A 27,558-nucleotide genomic window follows, 5' to 3' on the forward strand; every position below is an offset into this window, starting at 1 on the left:
TGTCTTCAGGATCTGAGCTTGTTCCTGTTCCCATCTTGTGTGCGCCTGGCGGCGCCGTGACAACCAATCCTCGCCAGGCATTTGTGAGACGCTGACAGATAGCGCCGTCTCTCTCTCTCTCTCTCTCTCTCTCTCTCTCTCTTTCTCTTCAGCTCTCTGAGAGAGGAGACAACGTGCTATTCTTTCATCCTCCGCCCTTCCAGAGCACCTGCGTGTCTGCAGCTGTCGACAGGAAGTCTCAGTGCCGTCAGCCGCCAACAGGAAGTCCAGCTTGGTTGAACACGCCAAGCTGGAAAGCCAAAAAGAAAAACGAAAAACTAAATCTGAGCAGAATTTTGAGCAGAACGGCCTCCATAAACTTACGGAGGCCCTGTCTGCGGAGATATTTTTGTGAAAGGGTGATCGTCACGTCCTCTCAGAGTGGATGCGACTGCCACAGAACAGTGTAACGGCGGTATTATCGACCGCAATGTTTACTGCGCAGAAAATGCTAATTTTGTGTGGCTAACAAGCACTTAAAAGATGGTTCTACTTTACTGCTTATAGACCCAGAAAGGATTTCTGCAATCTGAAAAGCTGAATTAAGGAGTCACTTTTAATTCACAACGCAACAAAAATGTGCATGTGAACGCGTGCATAAATGCTCGTTTGTGGATGCGTACGCGTTGGTGCGCGTTTGCGTTCGTGGCTACTTTGTGCGTTTGTGTGCGTGTGCGGGCGAGTGCACGTGCGCGTCCCTAATGTGTTTTTACACCGAGCTGACGGTTCATTCTAACCGACGGGCAGCGATGTGTGAACTAGCAGCAGTGATTAGAGTTCATCTTTTATTACTGTTTGCTGCCGATTTTCACCCATCATTTGATGCGTTTTACTGTGGCCTCACCGGATAAAAAAAAAAAAGATGTTTAAAAAAAAACCCGGATTAATATTTAAAAGTCTGCACGAGTTCCCAGGAATATGTAACTTTTTAATTCTTGTAAATGTCTCATTAATGTGTTGCTTGCCCGAGGTCTATAATGGGCCTCCTCTCCCTCTCTATCAGCCTGTCCCCAGAAGTGATTATGCTAATTGCTGTTTGATCAGATGATTAAATTATAATTTGATTAATCCTGAGTGCTAAACGCTCAGAATACATTTGCGTCTGCTTGGCTGCCTGGCTTTTATAGAGCCAACGTGCCCTGTCATCGGGGTTGCGTATGCATGCGCGCGGGGCGTTGGGGGGGGGGGGGGGGGGGACCCAGGAGAGAAGCGTTTTCTGGGGGAGGAGGGGGGGACCGGACGCACTGATGGAAAAGTGGAAAGGGGGGGGGAAGGAGGGTAGGAGGCTCGCATGTTTTTAAAATAAACAGCTTTTTTTTATAGAGGGATATAATGAAGATGGTTAATTTGGGCCGAGGCATTGGGGGTGGGGGGGCGGTGGGGGGGACGTTTCGCAGGTTTAAACCGCAATGATTACGGTAGCGCTAATAGGACCGCGGGAGCCAGCTGGCAGGTTGTCACGGCGAGCGCGCCGCGCCAGATGTTCGCCCGACGGCGCTGGCGGGCGCGGATCGGGGGGGCCCGTCGCGCGACGAGCGCCGCGTTTCGCCGCCGCGCACCTGTACGGCGGTAACGGGCGCTGAAGCTGAGGCCTTCGGCCCCGGCGGGCGCAGTTCGTGATGGTGCTCATCGTTACCCAGCACCACCTTGGTCATTTAAAACGCCTCGTTGCGTGGCGAGCTCGTCTTACTTTGTTTCCTGGGCCTGAAACGTCGACCACAGTTTGAGGAGCGTGGCACTAATGGTGAAAAACCCTGCGATGAGCTGTTTTTGTCTTATTTGTAAAATGATAAGTTTTTCACAGATAAGCCAAAGGTATGTCATTTTTATTGATGAAAAGTTATAATAGGAACAGAATTCCGGGATCCTCCCGAAGTTCTGTTCCTGATATTTAACTTCTCGTCAATAGAAGGCTAAAATATGTCTATTAAATATAATTCTGAATATATATATATATTGTGTAGAAATGATAGATACAGTATACATGTATACTTATATATAGTATAGAATACATTTTTCCACAGTGGTGAGCAAGAGTATAATATTGCATTAGCTTGATTTTTAAGTGTAATTAAACGTAGTGTGTGTTCTTATTAAAACGAATACAGATTGCTGAAAATGAAACTAGCTGTTGTGTTCAGTAAAGAACTGTGTTATCATTTGGCCTGTGTTCTGTACCGCTGCAGCGCTTCCTTATCTTCTCGAGTCAAGTTCCTGTAGGCTAAACACGCATTTCTGCTCTGCCAATCACAGTGAGTTATTATGACAGCAAAGCAGTGCCTTCTGGGTAATCTGTGGACTTGTTTCGTCTGACCCGCACGATTGGCTGTACGTGCGCGCGTCCTAACATGACCCTATATGGCGCTTTGGATTTCGGCTCCTCCTGTATCCCAGACTACCCCACTCCTGCTGACTCCGGATCAGGCTTTAAGGGCCGTGTCCTGAAAACCATGGTCGTTAGTTATTGAGTGAAGGTGACATAGGAGCTTCTGTGTGGCCAACATCTTGGTGCTGCGTGTGTATTCTGGAGAGCTTGCAGTAAAATATATGGTGGTGAATGACACTATAGACATTAAATACAGCCCACCACTTTCCTTGAGTTCAACCTGATCCTCTTTGAAAGGGTTATAGAATCAATGTCAAGTTTTTCTTCAACTGGCTTAAATTTCTTCATTTTTTTTTTCATCTTCTCGGGTTTCCTGATTCCATTTGAAAAATTTCCCTTGTACAGTGCTGTGACGAGCTGTGTGTAAATGATGGATTTATTGAGTGATCAATCGATTGGCCGATGGTCCTGCGCAGGATTTGAGCCTGAACACATTTATTTTGGAGTGCGAGCCACCAGTGATACACAAACCGGAATGTTCTGCCAGACTAGGCCCGAGGGATGAACGCTTGACTTCTGGACTTGAGTTTAGTGGCCATGCAGTCCGCTTTGGGTCGGTTTTCCATGGACGCGTCTGTGGCTGGCATCAGGTGGAGCTGAACTACAACTAAAGCAAGTCACAAGAATCTCAAAAAAATTATTTTTTCAACCGCATTTTCACTGTTGTCTTTTCCCAATTTGGAATTCCCAACCATATTTCTTTGCTGGTCTCATTATCAACACCATTGATTAACTGTGATTTGCAGTAAATCTCCCACTCTCCTTTGAAGCTCCACAAACTGCTGCTTCTTTTCTCCACACGGTCCCCCAGCTGAACCGCTTGGTCTCTGTCTCTACGTGGTCACGCAGATTGGGTCTTTGTGTCTCTGTCTCTACGCGGTCCCCCAGCTGAACCGTGTGGTCTTTGTGTCTCTGTCTCTACGCGGTCCCCCAGCTGAACCGCGTGGTCTTTGTGTCTCTGTCTCTACGCGGTCCCCCAGCTGAACCGCTCAGTCTTTGAGTCTCTGTCTGGACGCGGTCGTGCAGATTGGGTCTTTGTGTGTGCAGCTGGAGTAGACGTGCTGCAGGTGCCGGGCGGACCGGAGGACTCTCTGGCACGCGACGAGGCGCAGGCGGAGGCAGATGCTATGGGGAAATGAGCTCGCGCTCCGCGGTTCTCCCGGCCGCAGCTGCCGCAGACACAGTCTGTATTTAGGAAACTGTGGGACGCATCCACACACTGGAGCAGTGTCTTAACACAATGAGCCACCCACCAGCCCCAAATCAGGGCTCTGAGCCCTGAGGTGGCTGGGCAAATGGGCTTACCGGGTTCCTCTTTTAAACGCGTAATCCACACTTACAGCCGGCTGTTTGCTGAAGATTTCAGGTCAAGGACCTCACCGTGGGGGACAAAGGCAGAGCTGCACCTGGGATTTGAACCTGCAACCTCCTTAGGTGCAACTCCGTCCTGCCGCGGCCCTTCGTAACGTGCTAATGCATTTAAAGCACGCGTTAATGCATGCATTTTGGGTTTCTTGCGTGCTGTCGGTAGGGAGGGTGTGTGCGCGCAGACTTATATGTGCAAGACCTCTGGAGCTATGTGTCATTATTCTGCAGAAAGCTTATTGGTAAATAAGCGAGCACAAGAACACATATAAAAAGCTGGCACACACTGGGGCCTTCAGCAGTTCAGTAGCACTGGGCCATTATTCCAGAGAACCTCTGTGATGGTGGGTGGGCTGCGTCGCTCTCATTGACTCTAATTGATCGGCTTGTTATGCGCGCACAGTGCGTTCTGTCCTCAGCGCCGCGACGCGCCGGCAGCGGCCCGAGCGCCGGCAGGATGTGGCGGTTTGCGCGCCGGTCACCGCGCGCCGCCGTATTTAGCCTTCCGCTCCTCGTGACGGAAAAACCCTCCAATAGGATTACCGCCGGGTTGCTAAGAGACGTAAAAATAGCCAGGTCTGTGCGGATGAAAATGGGTCTCGGGGCTACTTGTTCCATCTATCCACAGCGGGGCTGCGGCTTTGCCCTTCGTTCTGAGCAATAGGGTTTGATCGAGGGTTTGCCATTTGTCTTTTCTTATACGGGATTGTGAGTTTGGCAGTTCCTCAATGAAAAAGGAGAAAACAAACAAAGCAAACAAAAAAGTTACGCTTGCTAATTGCTTAATTTTCAGCATGAATGTTTAAGTGTTTAAGTGTACCTTAATTAGCATGATATTACCACTTTATAAAGCAGTTATACATAAATGATGGGCTTTAGGATCGATCACGCGTATAGATAAACTGCATTATCTGCTGCATGGTTTGAGGTTTTCAAATATGTAACAGTCGCTGTGTATCTCCTGCCTTGTGCTTACAATAGTTTACAATAGGTCTACATTATTGTATACTTGCGATTTATTGTTTAATTTCCATTCACTTAAGTAGCCTGGTATGTTTGCATGATGAGAGCTAGGCTATAAGAGTCATGTTTTTTTAATTGTTTAAACACGCATTAGGAGCTCCCAGTTGAGTACTGATTTCTCATTTTCACTGATGACTCGTGCCAACATGGGAAGTTGGGTGTGCAAGGCTCTGCGTCGCTATGGAATAGTTATTGGAGAGGGGGGTAACACCTCTGCCCTTGCAAGAATACCGCAGGTTTGCAAGCATAACAGTCCAAAACGTCAGTGTGACCGCGCCTCCTCCTACAGCACAGTGTCCCGATCGCTGCGTCGGCGGAATTGGGATTACTAGGGCAAAAGCGAGAGAGCGTACATTACCGTGTTTTTTTTTTCATGGGTTAAAAAGTAACCAGACCAAGCCCAACCCTAAACCTCAATCAGCCAATCAAAAAACACAAGAACGTAATTGATTGGCATTGCATCGTGACAGGTCTCACTGAGGCTGTGAGTAGCCAGAAGACCGAGGGGTGGAAGCTGTAAAATGATTCCCTGGCCCCCCAGGTGAAGCTAGCCCAGAGACGCCCCTATGTAATGGAGCTAAGCATTCCTTTCCGTGACCCGTTTGCCAGTATTTATTAAATCGGCGGAATAACCGACCCAACTGTCTCTGGTTAAGTCGTTAGCGGGGCTAACGGCCGCGCGCGCTCATCCAGCGGGCCAGTTAGACGCTCGTCTGCTCCAGAGACGACTGGCGGGGAGCTGCTTCTCGCCGCGGATAAGAGAGCTCCGTTAGCCCAGCGGAGCGCGCTTCCTCATCAGATTCCCGCCACGGCCCGGGCGCGATTCAGACATCAGCATGCCTAATGTAATTGGCGGCGATCGGCGCGGCTCTGGCGGGGAGAGCGTGTGGGCTTCTCGAGCGGACGCACGCGGCCCCTCGTTCAGACGGGCCCGTTTAGGAGGCGGAAGCGCTTCCCTCTGAAAGGAGGCCCTTGATGCCTGCGCTCGGCGGGGGGGCGGCGGGGGGGGGGGACTTCAGAGAGCGCGTCTCCCGCGCGCGGAAGGCGAAGAGACAGCCGTCCCTTTCTCCCGCCCCTTGTCCCCGTTAATATTCATGAGAGCAAATTGGGAGACAGTAATTTGGCGGGTCCCAGCGCTGGCTGCCGGTCTGTAGCCCCGGGGCAGCCGCTGAAATGCTTACTCACACGGCACCCCCCGCCCCCCCCCCCCCCCAGCGCCCCCCCCGGGGCATCCACAGAGCGCTGCCTTAATTACCCCCGGTCCCTAACACGGGCCGTCACTGTGCCACTGTCACGGGGGGGGGGGAGGGTGGCGTTCTACGGGGCACCTGTGTCTGCTCGCACAAGGGAGACTGTTCTCTCCAGACGAGCCAGTGGGCCAGGCCGCAGTCCCCCCCCCCTCCTCGCCCCCCACTCCCCACCACTCTCCTTCCTCTCCTGGGCTGTTACACAGCTCACATTCACGCCTTCCTTTATACATTAGCTTGTGTATTCATCCCTCGCTCCCTCCCTCCCTCCTGCTGGACCCTGGCTCACGCTGTTCCGGATAAGCGTCTCGTCATGATCTGAACTAGTCCCCTTCCAGCATTCACTAGTACTGCTGCTGCTACTTCTACTACTACATTAATAATAATAATAATAATAATAATAATAATAATAATAATAATAATAGTTTTTATATTGCACCTTTCATCTCATGCATTTTATAGTGGGGGGGGGGGGGTCACCATACCCACTACCAAGGTATAACACCTGCCTGGGGTAGTAGTCGTAGGGTTGGGGTACCAGGGAGCCTTCTCTACACAGTCCTACGACGAGCCTGATGAGGTACAGTTTGCTGATCTAGAGATCGGCTGGTTCTATTTCCAGCCAAAATGGCTCTTTCACTTCATTTTCACTGTGAGTTCCCACAATTCCTCACACTGAAACACTGACACAAAGGCCCAGATTTAGTCTATCTGAGTAGCATTTGTCCTTAACAAATCTGAGCAAGCATTATGCTCGATTTGGATGCGGAGCATTATAATCCGTTGAATGATGATTGAAATTAATGAGAGAGGATGGGCAAGGCTATCATTGTTGCACTTACTGCATTTCTTCTCAGGGGAAAACAGCGTTTTTAACTTTGATTAGACTTTTATAATCTGTAAGCTGATCTCAGATCATCCATTAATTATTCAAAGTCAGGATCGTATTCAATACACAAGTAAATTAATTTTGTGAGCTCTGAACACATTATGTGCAGTTTGATCACAGCGTGTATAGTGACTCCTGTGAGTAGATTCTCATATTCTGTACATCGCTTAATAATGGGGTGATTTTGAGAATCGAAACCGTGGTGAATCATGGAGGGGCTCAAAGGCATTAGCAGGTGACTTAGAGTATCGTCATAAAATGTAAATTATGGAAAAAGCTTGGTCGGACATCCTAAGCATGTTTAAATTACGATGTCGAGGCTGGTGATTTTGTGTGTGCTCATTACGTGCAACTTGAGCATTTCCGGAGGATTAATTTTTATACAGTAATTTGGTGAAATATGTAAAATCCCACACTACAATGGGACACAAAATGTTAAAATGATTAATCCAATATAATGTGCTGATAACCTTTTTGAGAGTAGGCATACATATTCAAAAACATGTTTGGTTAGAAGTCTACAGTGATCCAAAAATGGAAACACCTAGCCTATATTTCCTACCGGCATTCCTTTGTTCTTACTGAGGGTGAAATTGTGATGTGGCGTGGAAGCGGTTTTTGTGGGGTCACAGGTGGAGGGGGACTACAGCGACCTTGACTTTGAGCCGTGACCTTGAGCACTCCCTCATTCTTCATTGTGCTGTAAACGCTCAGTGTGTAAACCACGGTGCATTCATAAAGCGGCAAGGCCTGAGAGACAAAATGGCCGAGGGCCAAAACCAAATGCCAAAGGAAGACTGACGTGGTGTTCCTGTGTGCGTGTGTGTGCGTGTGTGTGTGCGTGAGTGTGTGTGTGAGTGTGTGTGTGTGTGTGTGTGCGTGTGTGTGTGACTTCACTCTCGCTGTCTCGTCTGTCCTCTGTATAATTCACCCTGAAAAAGGGCACTAGCTAGGTTTATAAAGGAAATAATAAACTCATGTATTAGGTGAATTGCATCAGCCATGATAGTTTATGATAAATGACTTCAAAATTAAACGAAATACACGTTCAAATGATTGATTTTTCCCATTGCATTTATATCAGATGATTTAGTTGATTTAGTTGTATTTTTACCATTTTATACACATGGAATACCAAATTACAGCAACAAATTTCAATGGTAGTATATGATGATAAACATGCTATTTCTGTAATATATAGATAATATTTAATACAAGAATATAGTGGATTGCTATATGTGCACATATATAAACAGATATATGCATTCAAGTTTTATATTTTATGCACTCTCCGAGGGTTAATTTATTTAGTGAAAATTAGTGAAATTTAGGTACATTGTGAAAATTTTGGAGGAAACGTAAGTATAATGGGCTATATACACTATACGATAAAAATGCTTCTGAACTGATCACTTACAAGAAAACGTATAAATAGTGCAATAAAAATTTTTTTAAAATGTGTAATAAAATCTTTAAGGATTATTGGATTATATCTAAAAATACTTCACGATAACACAAGGGTGTTAATTTTGTTTTTTGAGGGTTTATTTTTTTTAAAATATGGCATGCCTGTGCACGGTTATCATGTGGCAATCGTGCGCCATGCTGCGTTTTATAAGAGAAGGAATCTGCAAGGAAATGCAGGACTGCTTTGTCCTTTCGGTGCTATTTCATTGAGGATTTTTTTTTTTGTATATATTCTGACCATTTTCTGGAATTGCAGTCAAGCTCATTGATGGCATTTCTAGCTGCTGTATGAATTATGGAGATGTGTATGTGTGTGTGTGTGTGTACAGTGCAGCAGTGTGTGTGTGTGTGTGTGTATACAGTGCAGCAGCGTGTGTGTGTGTGTGTTTGTGTGTAAAGGTGAGGAATGAGGTGGGAGAGAGGCAGGGTCATTCTCTTGTGGAGGTGAGCTGAAGGTTGCAGTCTGCTGCAGAGTAAAAGAGAGGGAGCGATAGAATGAGAGAAAGAGAGAGAGACAGCGAGCAAGATGGGGGGATAAAAAGGGAGGGTATAGCCAGAGAATGACAGAAAAAGAGAGAGGGAGAGCAAGGAGAGGAGAGAGAAAAAGCAAAGGATATGAGGCAGATAGAGGCAGGGTGGGAGACTGAAAGAGGGAGAGAGAAGGAGAGGGAATGAGAGAGAGAGAGAAGGAGAGCAGGAGATGGAGGGAGATGGAGAGAAACAGTGTGGAGAGGCTGCTGACCTCCCCCTGGGGTGTAGTGCTGCATGCTATTGTCTGATTGCTCGCCGTCTCTCTCTGACGTTACTCTTTTCCTGCTCTCCACAGTATTTTAAAATGAACCAATTCATGCAGGCACAAACCAGGGCACCTGCCCCCACCCCCTCGCTATCTCAGAAGAGTAGGGTCCTACATTTTTCACCATATTGTTAAAAATAAAGCCAAGTAAAAAACAATTGCATTGTTCCTGAACCTGAAAGCCCAGCTCCACCTCCCAGCTTCCTCTCTCCCTCGCTCCCTCGCTCCCTCGCTCCCTCTCTCTCCATCACCTGTCACATCAGCAGGCTGGAGGGCGGGTCCTGTTGTAGCCCATTTGCAGGAACACAGCTTATAGGCTCACTGCTCTGCTTTATTTTTTCACCCTCAGAGATAAATGCTGAAGAATTTTGTGGGTGTAGGTATGATCTGGTTACGTGTGTATGTGGGTGAATGAGAGATTGCTTGTACATGTCTGGTTGTGTTTTTGTATGTCTGTGTGTGTGTGAGAGAGAGAGAGAGAGAGAGACAGAGTGTGAGTGTATGTATGCATGTGTAGGTCTGGGTGTGTGTGAGTGTGTGTATGCGTCAGTATGTCTGATTGTATTTGCGTGTGTCTGGTTGTGTTTGTGTGTGTGTGTGTGTGAGTGAGTGAGTGTGTGTGTCAGTGTGTGCATGAGTGTGCATGTGTGCGTGTATACATGTCTGGTTGTGTTTTTGTCTGTGTGTGCGTGTGTGTGTGTGAGTATGAGTGTGTGTATGCGTGTGTATGTCCGGTTGTATTTGCTTGTGTCTGTGTACATGTGTGTGTGTGTGAGTGCGTGTATGCGTGCATGTGTATGTCTGGTTGTGTACCCTGTGGGAATCAGCAGTGCCATGCCCTTTGTCATGAAGCCCAAACTGAAGTGTAGCCACTGCTGCTAACAGTGGGCCGCTCGTTTTTAGTTTAATCAAGACAGTAAATAAAGAGTGGGTGGGGTGAGGAGGAAAGAGAGAGAGAGAGAGAGAATGAGAGTGAGAGAGAGACAGGCAGAGAGAGAGAGAGAGAGAGAAAGCGGAGGAGCTGCCCTACCCCAGGGTAGTCCCCAGTGAGGTAACGGGCTGCGCTGTAGCTGCCCTGCCGATGGTCATGTGATCCCACGCCCGTGCTCACCATCTACCGCACTGCTTTGTTTGTGCGGAACCACAGAAGTCGCAACATCACCTCATATTCAATAGCAGGTTTTGCGACTCAAATTGAGTTGTGTTCTTTATTTCAAGAAAATAGTTTTGCAATATATGATTTCATAATATTTATCAAATTAGGTCATTACTGGTACATAAATCAATACTGTAATGCTGGATCTGATGCCACTGCCAGCTCATGTGCAGGCGCTTGTCTTCACAAAATACTACTTGGGGAAATTTGAGTAAGAGCGTAATAGCTGAAGATGTATTCCACCCAGGGAAGCTTTTTTGATGTTTTATTTAATTTATCCAAGTGTATGCAAATCAAACATTAGGGTAAAGTGTGGCTACAACAAAGAGGGGAAAATATAGCCTATTAACAAACAAAAAACAACAAAACATGTTAGCCTTACATTCTGTTGTTTTTATTTCATTAGGAGTTCATGGCATACAGTAGTTCATAATGAAGGCGAGGAACTATTTTTTGAATTATAAAATCGTTTTTTTTAGTTTATAATTGACTTCAGTGTTCCTCAGGTAGGGGTGGTGGTGGAGTTCATGTGGTTCATACTCTGCAGTTCAGAGTGAAGATGAGTAACTATATTTTGATTTATAAAAACACCATTTCCATGTTGCAATGTGTGTGTGTGTATGAATGTGTGTGTATGTGTGAGAGTGTGTGTGTGCGTGCGTGCGTGTGTGTTGTGTGTGTGTGAGTGTGTGTGTGCGCGCATGTGTGTGTGCGTGTCTGCGTGTGTGTATATGTGCGCGTATCCGTTTGCACATACGTGTGTGTGTATGTGTGTGCGTATGTGTGTGCGTATGTGTGTGTGTGTGTGTGCGACAGTGTGCGTGTGTGTGTGTGTGTGAGAGAGTGTGCGTGTGTGTGTGTGTGTGAGAGAGAGTGTGCGCGCGCGTGTGTGTGTGTGTGCGTATGTGTGTGTGTGTGTGTGTGTGTGACAGTGTGCGTGTGTGTGTGTGTGTGTGTGTGTGAGAGAGTGTGTATGTGTGTGTGTGAGAGAGAGTGTGCGCGTGTGTGTGTGTGTGTGTGTGAGAGAGAGAGTGTGCGCGCGCGCGTGTGTGTGTCTGTGTGAAAGCTATGGAGCATAGAAAGCTTGTAAATCGCTGCGATTTGAAAGCTTGTTAGAAATGTATGAAGCGCTAAAATGTTTTCTCCCCTGGGGAGGGGCACCAGCTGCCGCTGACAAAGCTCCCTGTGCCAGCCAGCGACTCGGTGACGGGCCCCGGCTCTGGAGCGAAGGCCTCTGGGCCTTTCGGAAAAACGAGCCGCTCACAAATAAGACGAAGCTTATGGCGCTAAAACGAATTAGCGCCGTTGCTCTCAAACTCTTTGGGAGTGTTCTGGGTTGGGATAAAACGTCCGCAAGAAATATCACAAAATCAGGGACACTGTTATACATTTCATTTCACATTAACACAGTCAAAGCGTTTAATGGTATTAACTATATTAACTGCTTTTCTCTACCTGTCCAGGTTGATTTATTTTATTTTTTTAAATGAGATGTATTAATAAATAATATATAAATTGATAATGCCTATCCATGAAATAAGTTGTAATAGGTGTGTGATATCTGCCTTAGGAACAGGTATCACAATATGTGTTTATAATGTATTTATTAATTGTTAATTAACACTTAATAAAGAGTGTTAATTATATTATAATTGTGGGGACTGCCATTAGTTGAAGTATAGCATGTCGTACCCAAATGCAGCTGCATAGTTAGGCAACAATGACCTGCTGGCTAGCTAGAAACTGACCATGTTTCTAACTGTTAGCAATAGACTCAGAAGATGACATAGTTTAGCTTGGTAGAGATTCACAGAGCTGGCCTGGTGCTTCTGGTGTTGCCCAGACAGGGTTACTTAGACGGTGACTATTATACAACGTAGCTGTATGTAGTAGCTATTCATTTGGAACCTCTAGGGTTGCTTTTGTGAAGTCCATATTGAAAATAAATAATTTATTATTGTATGTAATTATTTATTATGTTCACTTTACTGTCACTTTAAATTATGGTTTTGGTGCTTGTAAAGCACAATTGTATTGCCAGTATGCATTAGGATATAAAACTGCCATCTTTTCTAATTTACTCTATTTCATGTTTCCCTATGTGAATACAGGCACAGTATGCAACAAATAATGCAAATTCAGCCCAGCGAATGAAAGTGCACTTCTTTGAAATGCTGCTTCATGGCAGAAAAAGTTTCTCTCTGTTGACTCTCAGGAAGACATCCCACATATGGAGGGTAACCTTAGTAACAGTGATGCAGGGGTCAGGGTTGCTTAGTGTGGAGGGTAACCTTAGTAACAGTGATGCACGGGTCAGGGTTGCTCAGTGTGGAGGGTAACCTTAGTAACAGCGATGCACGGGTCAGTGCTGCACAATGTGCTGCTCAGTGTGGAGGGTAACCTTAGTGACAGCGATGCAGGGGTCAGTACTGCTCAGTGTGGCGGGTAACCATAGTAACAGTGATGCAGGGGTCAGTGTTGCTCAATGTGGAGGGTAACCTTAGTAGCAGTGATGCAGGGGTCAGTGCTGCTTAGTGTGGAGAGTAACCTTGGCAACAGCGATGCAGGGGTCAGTGCTGCTTAGTGTGGAGGGTAACCTTAGTAACAGTGATGCAGGGGTCAGTGCTGCTCAGTGTGGAGGGTAACCTTAGTAACAGCAATGCAGGGGTCAGTGCTGCTTAGTGTGGAGGGTAACCTTGGCAACAGCGATGCAGGGGTCAGTGCTGCTCAGTGTGGAGGGTAACCTTAGCAACAGCGATGCAGGGGTCAGTGCTGCTCAGTGTGGAGGGTAACCTTAGCAACAGCGATGCAGTGCTGCAGAATCAGTCAGAAAATGGAAAATGGAGCAGCCAGATTCCTGACTGAATGACCTTGTTTGTTGGGCAGAGAGAGGAGTACCATTCCTGCTCTAATTCTCTCTCTCTTTGTCTCTGTTTCACTATCTTTATCTCTCCCTCTGTCCTCTCTCTCTTTCTCTCTCTCCTCTCTCTCTCTCTCCCTTTCCCCCTGTCTCTCTCTCTCTGTCTCACAAACACACACATCCACAAATAGACATTCTCAGTCTCATGCATACAATCATTAAATACACACACATGCACACATATATACACACCTAAAAGTGTATGCACACATACAGTATATACACGCACACAGACAAACACCGACGCTTACAAAAATTGCACAGCACCCCAGACCCCCCTCCTCCCACTCTCGGTGAAGGATGGATGGGGTACTTGATATCCGCAGTTTCCCATCATGCAGCGGGGCAGTAATGATGTCATGGGCTGTGTTGGCTCTCCCTGCTTCTCAGGGTCTTTGCTGTTGGCTCTGATTCTACACAGGGAGAGGGGAAGACAGCCTCTGAGACACTGTCTGCCCTAATGCCATCCAGGGTCAGCTTTCTCCTCAATGCTGCTGCGTACTTTGTTAGCATCGACCAACCTAAAGAGATCAGCTTTTTGGCTGTAAAATGACAAGCTAACACAGAAACACGGTTACAGTGTGCTCTGTGCTGATTGGCTGCTGTGGCTAACACAGAAACACGGTTACAGTGTGCTCTGTGCTGATTGGCTGCTGTGGCTAACACAGAGACACGGTTACAGTGTGCTCTGCGCTGATTGGCTGCTGTAGTGTGACTGCAGCTTTCTTAGATCAGTTCCAGATTCTGCGAGGTCTGGGAAGCTGGGTGTGGCCTGACTGGTTGTATTTTGTTTTGTCATCTCATCATTTCTGGCTTCTCTTGTCTCCAGTCATGCAATGTCCTCTGTAAAGTTACGGAGCAGTGAATGACTGTAGAATTACTGAATGTGTGAACAAAACAAACAAAACACAAAACGAGAAGATGGCACTCAGTAGAGCGCACACTTCTGTCGACACTGTTGTGCGGTCGTCAAGATTTGCCATGACGTGGTAGATATTCACCAACAGTTAGTCAGCAGCTACAAACCTTTTTGCGTCTCAGGCATCCTTGTAGTGTGACAGGGCTGCACGGTTTCTCAGCTTTACTGTGCGTTCGCCGTGTCATTAATGTTGGCTTTCTCCCACTGTTCTCTCTCCGCAGTTTTCAGTGAAGACCTACACTCCAGCTTGTATTTTGTCAATGCATCTGTGCAAGAGGTAGTGTTTGCCAGCACAACAGGGACCCTGGTGCCCTGTCCAGCAGGGGGCGTGCCTCCGGCGTCGCTTCGCTGGTACTTCGCCACCGGAGAGGAGATCTACGATGTCCCCGGGATCCGTCACGTGCACTCCAACGGAACCCTCCAGATCTTCCACTTCCCCCCCTCCAGCTTTAGCACCCGAATCCACGACAACACCTACTATTGCACAGCCGAAAATCCTTCAGGGAAAATTAGAAGCCAAGATGTTCATATCAAGGCCGGTGAGTGAGCACAAACTTTCACGTTTAAATTTAGTAATTTGTTTTTGCTCATTAGGGTTCCACTGCAAAGCTGCGGGAACCCACTGTAACTGCTGAAATTCATATTATTGGAGTTCTACTGTGAAGCGGGGGAAACCTATTTTAATTGCTGAAATTCCTGGAAATATTATAATTATTTTTCTCCTCTATTTTATCCAAAATCCAGGTTCATCTCCTTATACTTGGAACAACTGCCGTAGTCTAAAGGTTGAACAGTCACCCCTGCCACTCTGTTTGAACCTCAGTGGGATAACATAAATTGTTCAATACCATTATGATGAAGAATTTAGGTTGCTAGGTCCAACAAGGTCCATTGCATGGGAACATGGCTCATTGCTGCTCATGCAGCTGTATATATATGTTTTTTTGTTCATTCATTCATTCTTTAAAGTGAGGTTTGTTGCTGTGCAAATTTCAACTTATCTGTGCATTAATATCCTGGCCACATTAAAATTTTCACATCTCAGGTCACGGCATATAATTTATTTCAGGTTAACCAAAAAAAAAAGATGAAACCTTACTAAGGCCACAGCTACAGTTGTGCAGGTTTCACAGAAGTGTTCACACATGAAGTGTTCTACTCCAACCTCATCACTAAAAATTCAAATGGAAAACCCCAAACCCCCTGTTTGCCACAATAAACCACCTAGACCCCAATCTTATTATCCTATCGAGGCAATGGAGGTGCAGTGTAACAGTTTCATTTAATTCTTTAAATCTGAAGTCAGCAGCATCATATCCCTTATCTCCTACTCTACTGCTCTGCCTCCTCCCATCTTCAACCCTCCTGCGCCCCCCAGCCTCTCCTCTGCTTCACTGAGGCCACCCAAGGAGAGGTTGAGGTCGTAATCTTCCGGATGAAGCCATCCTCATGTGTCCTGTACCCTATCCCTACCGCCCTGCTGAAAATATACATCCCTGCTTTCAGCATACCCATCACCCAGGCAGTTAACCCCTCCCCCCGATCTGGCAGTATCCCCCAAGCTCTCAAGGCTGCTGCAATCAGCCCCAGACTGAAGAAGCCCTCCCCTGACCCTGAAGCCATGGCCAATTATGGGCCAACCTTCCTCTTCTTTCTAAGGTCTTTTAAAAAGGGGTTGCTGCTCAGCTCCAAGGACACCTCAACTGTAACGACCCCTATGAGAGCTTCCAGTCTGGTTTCTGGTCAGCCCATAGCAATCACCAGCGATATCTACATGATGGCTGATGCTAGGTCCCCCTGCCTCCTGATCCTCCTGGACCTGAGTGCAGCGTTTGACACGACTGTCCACTCCATCCTCCTAGAACGCCCACAGGACTTCATACTTATCAAACAGTTAGCAGTATCTTACTCTGGGGGAGTCAAATCCCATTTACTTCCTGTCACCCAAGGTGTCCCACAAGGTCTGTTCTCGGCCCCATTCTGTTCACCTTGTACATGCTTCCCCTTGGTCAGGTCATCAGCTGCCATGGAATTTCATTTCATATCTCTGCTGATGACACACAGTCATAGACGTAGAACGTCCCCAAGCTCCATTATTGCCTGCTCCCACCTCAACATCTGCCTTGAGGAGACAAAGAACTGGATGAAGAAAGCATCCCCTCCCCCTTCCCATCCATGGAATGATCTCCCAGAATATCTGAGGGTTCCTTAGCAATTTCACGTCTGGACTTAAAACATATTTTTAGGAATGCATTTTTATTAAAACTTGTTTTCTGTCTGCCAAAGTATTTTATTTCTCCACTTTATTTGCTACTTTGTTTTCATTCTTTTTTCTCTTTATCTTTCCTATCATCTTTTTAAAAATACATTTATGTAGCATTTTGAGACATGTCCACACAAATGAAAAGGACATAATGAATTTGAAATGTTATTATGTATTATTATTACTTGTCATGTTTATGTGATGTCCACTCCAATGGAGGGATCTTATTGTGTCTCATAGCCGGTCTCTCCCGGGTCTGTTTGGCTAACGGGGCTCTGGCACTCTCTCCTGCAGTCTTACGCGAGCCCTACACTGTCCGAGTGGAGGACCAGAAAGCCATGAGAGGCAATGTAGCGGTCTTTAAGTGCATTATCCCCACCTCTGTGGAGGCCTACGTCAACGTGGTGTCGTGGGAGAAAGACACAATCTCACTCGTCTCAGGTAAGACGCTTCCTCTTGCCGTCTTCCTTGGGAACCGCTGCTTCTTTGCACGCGACGAGTAAAATATCAATCTCTGAACATCAGGCTCTGCTGTCGAATGTCTGTCTTCTGTGGGCTAGCCTGTAACTGCGGAGCTCGGTAGATACCAAGGTCATCCCAACGACAGTGGTCCAAAAGCTAAAGGGGAACATTCAGTGAAAGGTTTGAAGGGAATAGAAATTAAAATGTTAATGCTGAGGTTTGGCTTTCAGCTCGAGTGTATTACTGAACTGCAGTTCACCCTCAGACGCAGGGGAAAGCTTTCTGTGGTAAGCTCCGATGCTGAAAACAAGCGAGATGTAGTTGCAGTGGGTCTACAGTTCTCTCCTTGGTCAGTGCCGGTCTCTGGGTGCTTTTCGTCCCTGACCCTGTACTCGGTCTCTCGATGAGTCCCTCGCTGGCCTTTTCCCTTCAGTTTGTCAAAGGCGGCAAGAGGTGTCCCTCTTCGGTCACCCTTCGGCCTGTCACGTCCAATCACAGGCCGGTTCCTGAGAGGCCTATCCGACCGGCCTGCACTGGAGCGAATTCACTGGAGTTTCTCCCCTGCAGCCTCACCCCCACAAACCAAAGCCAATCGAAGTCATGGTTTAATGACTGGCGTCGGTTAAATGGAACGGCCCCCGTTCGATCTGGCCCTCTCCCTCCAGAGTGATTTAGCTTTTTTTTATGGGGCATTTAGCAAACTCAATAGTCAGTCTGACCAGGTTTGGTGAGCACAGGATGACCGCGTTTTCGCCGGTCCGTCGCGTTTGTTTTTTCTGTTCATCCACCTGGTGATGCGTGAAGATCTGAGTCAAAATTCGTACTGTTCAGTATATTTACTTGGAGGGTGCTTTATGGATGTGAACGGTGAGGAATTTATTTTGAGGTACAGAGAAACCTTGAGAGCTATTATGCGATATTAATTAACATTTTTTTGTGAGGGGGGGAGGTGGGAGGGGGAGAAGGTGTATGCACAAGGTCTATCAGTAAAGATGTGCTGTAGACATGGCCATGAGCACTGGGGAACTTTAAAATAAATTGATCTCTTTTGTTCCATGCAAGGTCCCTTTTCTAAAATGTGTAAGTGAGGTGTCTGCCATTAAATGTGGGGAGAGATGTGGTAACCAAAGGCTAATGCCGTATTAAGCCTTTGAACAGGCTTGGGGAACAGGCTCTTACGCAAATGCTTTCATTCCACTTCCAGAAAAATCCATACAGCGTCTAATCGATAAGGATCAGCAGTCATGATTGGGCATCATAGATGGGTAGTCAAGGCAACTGCATTTATGAAACCATATTTTATTGCTGTCATGAGCATGACTAGTGCAGCACAGAAGGGGGTGAGGCGTAGGTCTGAGTTTCTCTCTGTCAGGTGTGCTATTTGCCCTTTTGTTATATACAAACTGGATAAAGGAGAACACAAGATTAATATGTAACCTAAAATAAAATGAATAGTTGGTGACAAAATTTTGAAAAGGCATGTTCAAATGGAGGCTTAAGTTAATTGTACATTTTCCATTTTTCTAAAGCCATTGGAAGCCATTTAAATTTGTAAACAATATATTCACATGTGGTTAAAGTGCAGAGTCAATTAACAAAGGTTACAGACGTGGACAGTCACACAAGAAATGAATGAAAGAAGACACCAAACCGCCGCTTTTGTCCTAAAATAATCCAAAATGCAGAAACCAAAAAACAGCAGAATATTCCAGAAGAACCAGAGAAGAAATGTAGGACACCCGACCTAGATGCAGGACTCAGATGCCCGCTTCCAGCTGTTATGAACTTCCTACTTGCAAGTTGCCCAAAAACTAAAACAAAACAAACTAAACAAAAAGAAAGCCACATTTTTTTAATGAGTGAAAAAGAGGAGGGGGCAGGGCACCACCTCTGGCACACACACACACACGCGCAGACACACACACATTCTCACCTCAGATAGTAACCCCCCAGTTCCTGCCCTGTCTTATTTCCAGGCTTTGCTGGCCGAGCAATTTGAAGCTTCCTATGGCTGAGATGGTGAATTACATGTCTGACAATACACACACACACACACACACACACACACGTTCACCCCTGGAAACCCTGCCTTTTGACTGAATATTGTATTAACTCATGCGAAGCCTGTCAGGACGATCCGCATGTCAGCCGTCCGGCGTCCTCTCCTGGCTAAATATTTGATGATGGAGGCCGAGTGATCCGGGAGCTAACAGGCCATTTCATGACGGGTGACCTCGCTAAGTGCGCTCATAACGCTAAATATGGCGTGAACGCTCGCGTCTGCACATGCCGGCGTGTGTGTGTGTGTGTGTGTGTGTGTGTGCGCGTGTGCTTCTGTGTGTGTGTGTCTGTGTGCGTTTGTGTGCGCGTGTGTGTGTGTGTGAGTGTGTGCGTGCGTGCGTGCGTGTGCTTCTGTGTGTGTGTGTGCGTGTGCGTGCGTGTGCGTGTGTGTGTGTGTGTGTGTGCGTGCGTGTGCGTGTGCGTGTGCGTGTGCGTGTGTGTGTGTGTGTGTGTGTGCGCGTGTGCATGTGCTTCTGTGTGTGTGTGTGTGTGTGCGCCTGCTCATGTGCTTTTGTGTGTGTGTGTGTGTGTGTGTGTGTGCACATGTGCTTCTGTGTGTGTGCGCACGTGCATGTGCTTCTGTGAATGTGTGTCTGTGTGCACGCGCATGTGTTTGTGTGTGTGTGCACGTGTGTGCGCACGTGTGTGTGTGTGTGCGTATGTGTGTGTGTGCACGTGTGTGCGCACCTGTGTGTGTATGTGTGTGTGTGTGTGTGAGTGTACATGTGTGTGTGTGTGTGTGTGTGTGCACGTGTGTGTGTGTGTGCGTATGTGTGTGTGTGCACGTGTGTGTGTGTGTGTGTACGCTCCTGGTGGAGCTCTTGGGTTGAGACTCCCAGCAGACTGGATGCCCACTGCTCCTCTCCCTCACTCTCTTTCTGTTTTTCCATCTCTTTCTCTCTCTCTCTCTTCTTCCCTCTCTCTCTCTCTCTCTTTCTTTCTCTCTCTCTCTTTGTTTGTGAGGGCATCATCCAGGCCCGCACGTTAAATGTTTCATGAAACTACAAAAAAAAAAAATGGATGGAGGATGATGGGAGCGGTGTCTCCGGGGCCTCTGCATAAAGGGATCCTGCCGTGTCGGTAAATAATTCATCTGCACATTTTATCCTTCGGGCCGGTTCAGAATCGAGCGGGTGCTCTAACCCCTCTCCTATAGTTCACTGGAATCTGACCTAATTCTGGCCCTAATGAGGCTGAGTGTGGCGCTCGCGCTGCGGTCGGGGAGCCCGGGCCTGGCTGTTCTCACCGTCTCTGCGGCCTGCGCGAGATTAGTCGAGATTAATTACAGAGCCGGCTGCGCCTGCGGCGAAGGACATCTCGGAGACAGGAGCGAGACGCTTTAAAAACTCAGCCTGCAGCTCCTCGTAATGTAGGCCCTGACGTCGCCTCTAAAGTACCATTATCCTGTCATTCCTTCCTAAGTGTACCTTCGCTTTCGAAATCTTGGCTGCGCACACCTCCTCTTGTCTTCGGATCAGCGCTCGACTGTAATTACCCGGGGAAATAAGGGAAAGGGAAAGCGCACGGGGGCTTGTGACGGGTTTGGCAGCTTCCTGTGCGTCGGACTGTAGCGTGTTTTTGAATTTTTCCTGCGCGCAGGTTGTAACGCGTTCGGCTGTTGCCTGCGTGTGGATTGTTAAGCGTTTGGCTGTTGCCTGCATGCGCAGCGCAGTGGGGGTTTGGGCAGTTTCTGTGGCTTGCAGTGCACTCCGCAGTTTTCCTGCCCGTATGAAGAGCTGGTGTGGGGTTTACGTGGTTGTGTGAAGGCGCCTTCATTTTCTCCTCAGAAGTTTGCCATTTAATTCAGCTTCAAAACGCATTTATGGAGCCTGGGGTGCTGCATAGGATATCTAAAGTGATTTGTCGTTTTTCAGATCAAAGACAAAATTATTTAGGTTTATCTATTTGGCCTACATGTTTAGAAAAATGGCTTTCTTAATGGTCACATTTATAGAGAAATGCTCCTCCGATGATCCAGGCTTGTTTATTCTGCAAACCCCTTGTGTAACACCTGGAAACTGGGTCACTGTCTATGGGGGGCACACAACACTCAGGAGAGGCAAGCTCTGAGGAGCGCATGCTGATTGGCTAGATTTACTCAGCCGGGCTCACCTTGACGCAAAGTGCTTGCGTGCATGTGTTTAGAATTGAACAAAAAAAAATAGATGCATATTTATGCACAGGTTGCATCTTAGTTGAATATTTATTTATTTTGGGGCTGAAAATAAGCTTATTTAATTTCCATTTTTGCAATTCTGATTTGTGTTTTTTTCCCCCTGTGTTGCCAAAGTAGTTTTGTGTGCTCTTGCGGTGCATTGTGCTCAAACACAGTTACGACGTGCGAGTACGACACCAGACAGATGTTCATCTCTCGTTTGTGTAGCTGATGCATGTCAATAGGTTTTTGCCTCAGGACTTTTGTGCTTCTAAGTGGACAATCATGGGAGAGTAGGGTCATGTAGTCTTTTGGGCATCGATGCGTATTTCGCAGTTGTAGTTGTATGTTGACATTTACAAACATTTGCCAAGCCATTAAGCTCCATTCAGCTCCCAAGCCAAAGTTTTCTCATTACCGGGGGGGGGGGGGGGGGGGCACTGTATAGCTGTGCTGCCCATATTTAATTGTCTGTGTCTGGCCCATCTTTTGCTGTAAGTAGCATGTGACACAAAGCATTAGCAATTGTGCAAGATCTTGGGATCGTATTCTGAGTGAAAAATGTTTTCCTTTTTCGGGTTTTAATTCTGAAGTTGTCCTCGGACTACAAGAGTGCATCGCAATCTGGCAGTTAATGCGTTTAAAACCCGCAAAAAAGAGCATTAGCGTTAAATTGGTATAGGCCACAACATGACTTAATGTAAAGTAAATCTACAAATATACAGGTAAATGCAGTCACTTTGACATACTCAATATATCAATCCTTTGAATCCTTTTGTGTGTGAACATGTTTGCATAGCATGCTTTGGCCAGGATTCACTCAACATTCGTCCTTTTCATTGCATTTGGTGCTTTTCTTCGCAAATTGTTTGGTAAATTCAGTCATCTCCATAATGAACCTGTGAAATTGTGCTAGTACTTTCCGACACAGACTGACAGGAGATCGGAAGTTGGTTTGTTCTCAGCGTTCTTTTCAAACGTATTCGGTGAGGCTTGGTGAAATTAAGTGCGTCGTTTCTGGTAGTCGTGTGAAGCGATATGAGAGCAGGGAGGAACGATGTGCGAAGACCTGAACTGGAGGGAGAGAACAGTATGCTGGCGGAAGAGGGGGTTTGGGGGAACCGGGGGACCCTTAATCTGAAGCACACTCCGCTGGCTCAGGCAGATAGGCCTTTCTCACTGGAACGAATGCTTCCGCCATTTTAGAGTTTGCCAGATAGGGTGGAAGGGAAGCTTTTCTTGGGCATTATGGGCCGGGATTTCTGAGAGACGGGGGGAGGAGGATGACTCTAAGCTGGTCTCTCTCTCTCTCTCTGTCACACACACACACACACACACAAGTTAGTTGTACAGTATGTAGAGTACAGTAGATATCTACTTCCACTCTACTGTCAGTAGAGGTAAAGCCTCCATTAAAAGGATAGCCAAAGAGAGCCACGTCTGCTCCCCGTTTGGGCTGCCGCACCGTTCGGCCTCTCTGTTGCGTAACCTGCTTGGAGAAGGCCCAATTCAATTTAGCACCGGCCACATAACAATCCTTACTATTATGCAAATGCAACCAACTGTTGAAAGCTTCAGAACATGATGTCTTCATTTGGAAAGGGGACCTGGCATTCCATTCTGTGAAACGTTTTTTCTGAATCCTGCTATATGATCATTTTAGTGTTTATTTAATTATTCAAAGAAGGCAGCAAAGTGGCCTGTAGACCTTTTATGAAGTGCTACCGATCAGTGGCATTTGTTGAATTCCCGTTGTTGGTGGCTTTAGAGATCAAGACACGCACACACACACACACACTCACTCACTCACTCACACACAGGCGTGCACATACACACACATGCAGGCGTGCACATGCACGCACGCACACATAAGTGCACACACACACACACACACACACACACAGGCATGCACACGGGTTTCATGCCACGCCCTTCCTCTGCATCCTTTCTCCCTCCCTGCATTTCTGTTTCTCCGTAAGGGGCCGGGGTGTTTGTTATTCCAGCGCTCCTCCATCGCAGTGAAGGATCTTTTTGTGAAGGGGGACCCAGCTGACCCCAGATCAGTTGAGGGCCAGGCTTGCTGTTCAACGGGCAGTAAAAAAAATAAATGAAAAAAACACTTGAGGAAAAAAGGACTACGTCAGTTTTTCTCTCTCGCTCTATCTTTCTGCTCTCCATTTTTTTCCTCTGTCTTGCTGTCTTTCTCTTTCTCTGTTACACGCACACACACACACACACGCACACACTCTCACAAACACTGGCTGTGTGTGTGTGTTTGTGTGTGAGTGTGTAACAGAGAGAGATGTATGCTGGAGCAATGGTCAGCCTCCGTCCTTCACTACAGGCCAGCTCCTCATCTTTTTTCGTGCACAGCAACCGAAGCACTTTGAGGAGAGGTGGGGAAAGGAGGATACAGCAGGGAGGGAAAGAAAGCGAGGGAAAGGGAGAGAGAGAGGAGAGGGGGGTTGGAGAAAAATCAATAGTGTTGTGCATTAATCACACAAGCTGCCACAGGGAATTATGGGAACGTGGAGTGAGGGATGTGCAGTGCTTTTTGCAGTGAGTGCTCGGGGAGTGAGGGGTATTAACCCTTTGAAGTGTAGGTTTTTTGGAATTCTAAGTCAGTGTTCTAGAACTCCTTTGCTTTCAGGCCCCAGTAGCGATTAAAGCATTAGAATGTTCAGTTAAGAACATTCTAATCACGTTTGTGATCTTACACTGTAAATGGTGTTTGAGGGAAGGGTGCCTTTAACCTTCATTTGGGAAGCAGCAGTGCCCTATGGGTTGTAGGAGTTATTATATATCCCATATATTGTTTTAGCTGTGCTGTACTATTTGCCTAACAGGGCACAGTGTGGGACATGCTTAAAACAGGACTAACAAAATCACTCCAAAGCACCTCCAAATGCCTCCTTAAATTCAGCGGGATAAAGTCGTCTCCTGGCATACGCATACATAAGATCAGTGCTTGCTTTTTTGGTGACGTGTGCACCCTTAGCTGTAATAGTTAGCAGCAGTGTACCCGCCTCCTTCGACTGACGGAGAACGAGGGGTTTTCAGGCGGGAGCGACACGTCGTCCGGCGGCCACACGGAGGGACGAAACGTCGAACCTCGATCCAAATTCCCCGTTTTCCGTTACGTCAGCGCAATATGGCTGGCGTGGCGGGGGAGCGAGCGTGCGCTAATATTTAATAAACAGAATCTGTTTTTTTGTTTTTTTTTGTTTACGGCGCGCGCGCCCGTTTGACCGCGCTGGTTAGCGCGGGCCTGTCCCGGGTTTGCGGATGGACGCAGGCCAGGCCCCCTCCGATGGCCCCCGTCCAAGAAACGGATTAGCGATAAGCGCGCCGTGAGCTAATTACGGACCAGACAACCAATTAATTCCCCCTTATGAACCCTCGTAGATTTTGGGGCATCCTGACAGGGGGGAGGTGCTTTTGGGCAGCCCCGCCAGCTTTCCCTCCCCGGGGGGGGGGGGTGTGGGGGGGGCGTTTGAATGGGCACGCGGCTGTCCCGTCACGCCCTCCAGAGCCCCCCCCCCCATCCCATCTTTTAAGCGTCCGGTTCAAAAAGACGCCCTCCCTCCACCCAAGCCGCAAATCACTGCATCTTCTGATTCCGCGGGAGGCAAATCCCTGAAGGTGGCGCTTTTAGCGGCAACTTTCGCGCGGAGAGCTCGGGCGACGGCGCGCATACCCATTAGCGGCTTATCCTGTCGGATCAGAGGCACTGATAGCGTACGCCGGGCCGCAAAAAACGAAAGACGCCGGGCTTAAGATACGAATTTCGTCGCTCGACAATACGCGCGCAGGCCGAAGAACGGCTTTGCGAACAGCTGCTTTAAAAAACGCGTGAGGATTACGATTGTTTGCGTCTGAGGAGCGGCCCGTCGGCGACGGGAAACGCAGCCGTCCCCCAAAAAAGGCAAAGGCCGCTCAAGGAAAAGAAAAGGTTTATCGTCTGTCGTTTCCCACTTCCTGTCCTCCCTCTTCAGTTCCTGTTTCGTCTCAATGCCAAGGGTCATTAAAGAGTGCAAAGGTGTTTAAATGGACAGATGAGGGGGAAACAAAAGCAAGCGGAAGAAGCGAATCACGGAAATAAAGAGTGAGGAAGAAAGCGGTCGCTGCTTCTTAATTAGTTTTTTCTTGTTCCTCGTAGTCATTATTGCTGTTGTTTACAGAGGAGTGTAACATGCAGTAAAGGGTCCTGTGGGAATACACAGTGGATGAAACAGGCCGCTTTCCTGGGGGTAGCTGAATGCTAATGTTCGTTTTGCTAAACGCACTGATGTCAGAGCATCGTGCTTCCTGATTGGCTTGAGTTCAAACAGGCCTTCTGATTGGCTGGGGACAAATCTGATTGGTGGTGTTTGTCTTGCTTTCGTAGAATGTAGCTTGGGAGTTTTCCCCGTCCATGAAGATGACCTGTTTTCTCCTCCGAATGTGCTGGTGTGAACTGTACTGCTGGTTGTCACAGGACTTTCTGTTCATGAAAGTATTTTCATGAAAAGCATGCCACAAAATAGTTTTCAGTTTCATTTTTAATTTAATTTAAATTTAATGTTCTTTACCTTAATATTTTAATTGATTGCCTTAATATTTTAAATCATTTTAATTTGATCTTTACCTTAAGGCATGATTGAGTTGCGTCATTTCAAGTTAATTTTGGTAGGTTTGCTAACACATTACCCATCGCTCATTTTGCTAGCAACCTGCAGAAGTCTTCTTAGCTACAGTATATGGCTTAGTGCCAGACGACACAGAGCATTGAGGTGAGTGTAAACTGGCGTATTGTGGGGTTACCTAACTTACCTTTAAAAGGGCGTTAACTGCCCACCTGTTTCCATGTACGTGTCTTGATTATCAAGCAATTAACAGAATAACAGGTATGAGTAAATATAGCCATTTGTCAAAGTGCTAGCATCGTAAAATTGTGTAGCATATGCAGTGGCGGCTGGAGTGTATTAAAAGGGGACGTAAAGCACTACCTTTAAACCGACCTGTAGCCCCTACCCTCAACCTAGCGGTTTCTGTTTATTTTGCTTGATTAACAATCAAACAATTAAATTGCTGAATAATTCAGACACCTCTAATAATTAAGAATAATAATGACAAAAAATTTTTGTTTTGTTTTTTGGATTTTTTTTTGCTCTTCTTGTGAGCATGTTGTGCTTTGTCACTGTTGGTTGGCCATCAATCAATGGTAGTTAGCATTAGCCGAGATTAGTGGGCCAGGCTGAGCATAATGGGGCCTGACTGGAGCAATGATCGCCGGTTGAAAGGTCAGGAGAGCGTTTTCGTCCCATTGGCCGCCCTGGGGTGAGGCTTGGGGTCGGCGTGGGTTCTGGTGACGGGCTTTTCACTGGAGAAAGCGTGGCCACATTCACAGAAACATTTTGGTTGCAGTTTTGTTCTTGGTGTGCGTGAGTCATGTAGTTCAGGAATACAGAATACTGAGGCACTAAGTCTAACCCTGAAGTCCTCACTCTAACCATAAACCTTAAGCCCAAACCCTAATGCTGAAGCCTCAACCCTAAACCTAAACCTGAAACTCAATCCCTAATGCTGAAGCCTCAACCCTAAACCTAAACCTGAAACTCAAACCCTAATGCTGAAGCCTCAACCCTAACCCTAAATCTGAGGCTCTAACCCTATTGCTGAAATCATAACCCTAAATCTGAGGCTCTAACCCTATTGCTGAAATCATAATCCTAAATCTGAGGCTCTAACCCTATTTCTGAAATCATAATCCTAAATCTGAGGCTCTAACCCTATTGCTGAAATCATAACCCTAAATCTGAGGCTCTAACCCTAATACTGAAGTAACCTGTCCCTGAATGTTTGGCACAGATCTTCAGCTCAGACAAAATGGACGACTCTTCCACTCCTTCTTCCCCTCCCTCTCCCGTTCTTATTGAACCTTTGATCCGGGAGCTGCTTGCCTTTTATCTCAGTCAAGATAGCCTTCAAATTAACTGACCCAAACTAAGCGTTACATAGAAGTTCAATACACAAATTCTTGCTGTTTGTTGTTGTGTTCACAGGTTTTATTTAGAAAATATATATTTTTTAATTCTAATATTTTAATTTATAAAATGTTTATGTTTATTTTTAGAGTGATGAAGGAAAATGTTAGAATACATGTATTTTTACATTTCCATATTCTTTGTAATATGGAACACACATTTTTTTAATCCATATGCAATTTAGATGCCCTGAAGAGCTGGCAGAAATAGAGAAAGGAATTGAGGGAGAGAAAAAAACAGAGAGAGAGAGGAGGATTTGTGGCAGCAGTGAGGCTGATTGACATTTGGATGGTCGTGCGTGTGAGAGAGAGAGAGAAAGAGAGAGAGAGAGAGAGAGAGAGAGAGCGCCGTCTTGCAGAGGCAGATGTAATTGTTTTGATTTTG

General features: G+C 46.7%; 1 protein-coding gene across 2 annotated transcripts in view; it reads left to right on the forward strand.

Annotated features, from left to right (window-relative positions):
- Positions 1 to 27,558, forward strand: part of dscamb (Down syndrome cell adhesion molecule b) — a 144,783-nt gene that overhangs the window by 13,274 nt on the left and 103,951 nt on the right. For both annotated transcript variants that reach the window (XM_035385264.1, XM_035385265.1), the window contains exons 2-3: positions 14,429 to 14,746; positions 16,765 to 16,911. In XM_035385264.1, coding sequence (XP_035241155.1) covers positions 14,429 to 14,746; positions 16,765 to 16,911 — 465 coding nt within the window. The remainder of the gene's footprint in view (positions 1 to 14,428; positions 14,747 to 16,764; positions 16,912 to 27,558) is intronic.

Source organism: Anguilla anguilla, chromosome 12, assembly GCF_013347855.1.
Source record: "Anguilla anguilla isolate fAngAng1 chromosome 12, fAngAng1.pri, whole genome shotgun sequence".
Taxonomy (NCBI): Eukaryota; Metazoa; Chordata; class Actinopteri; order Anguilliformes; family Anguillidae; genus Anguilla; species Anguilla anguilla.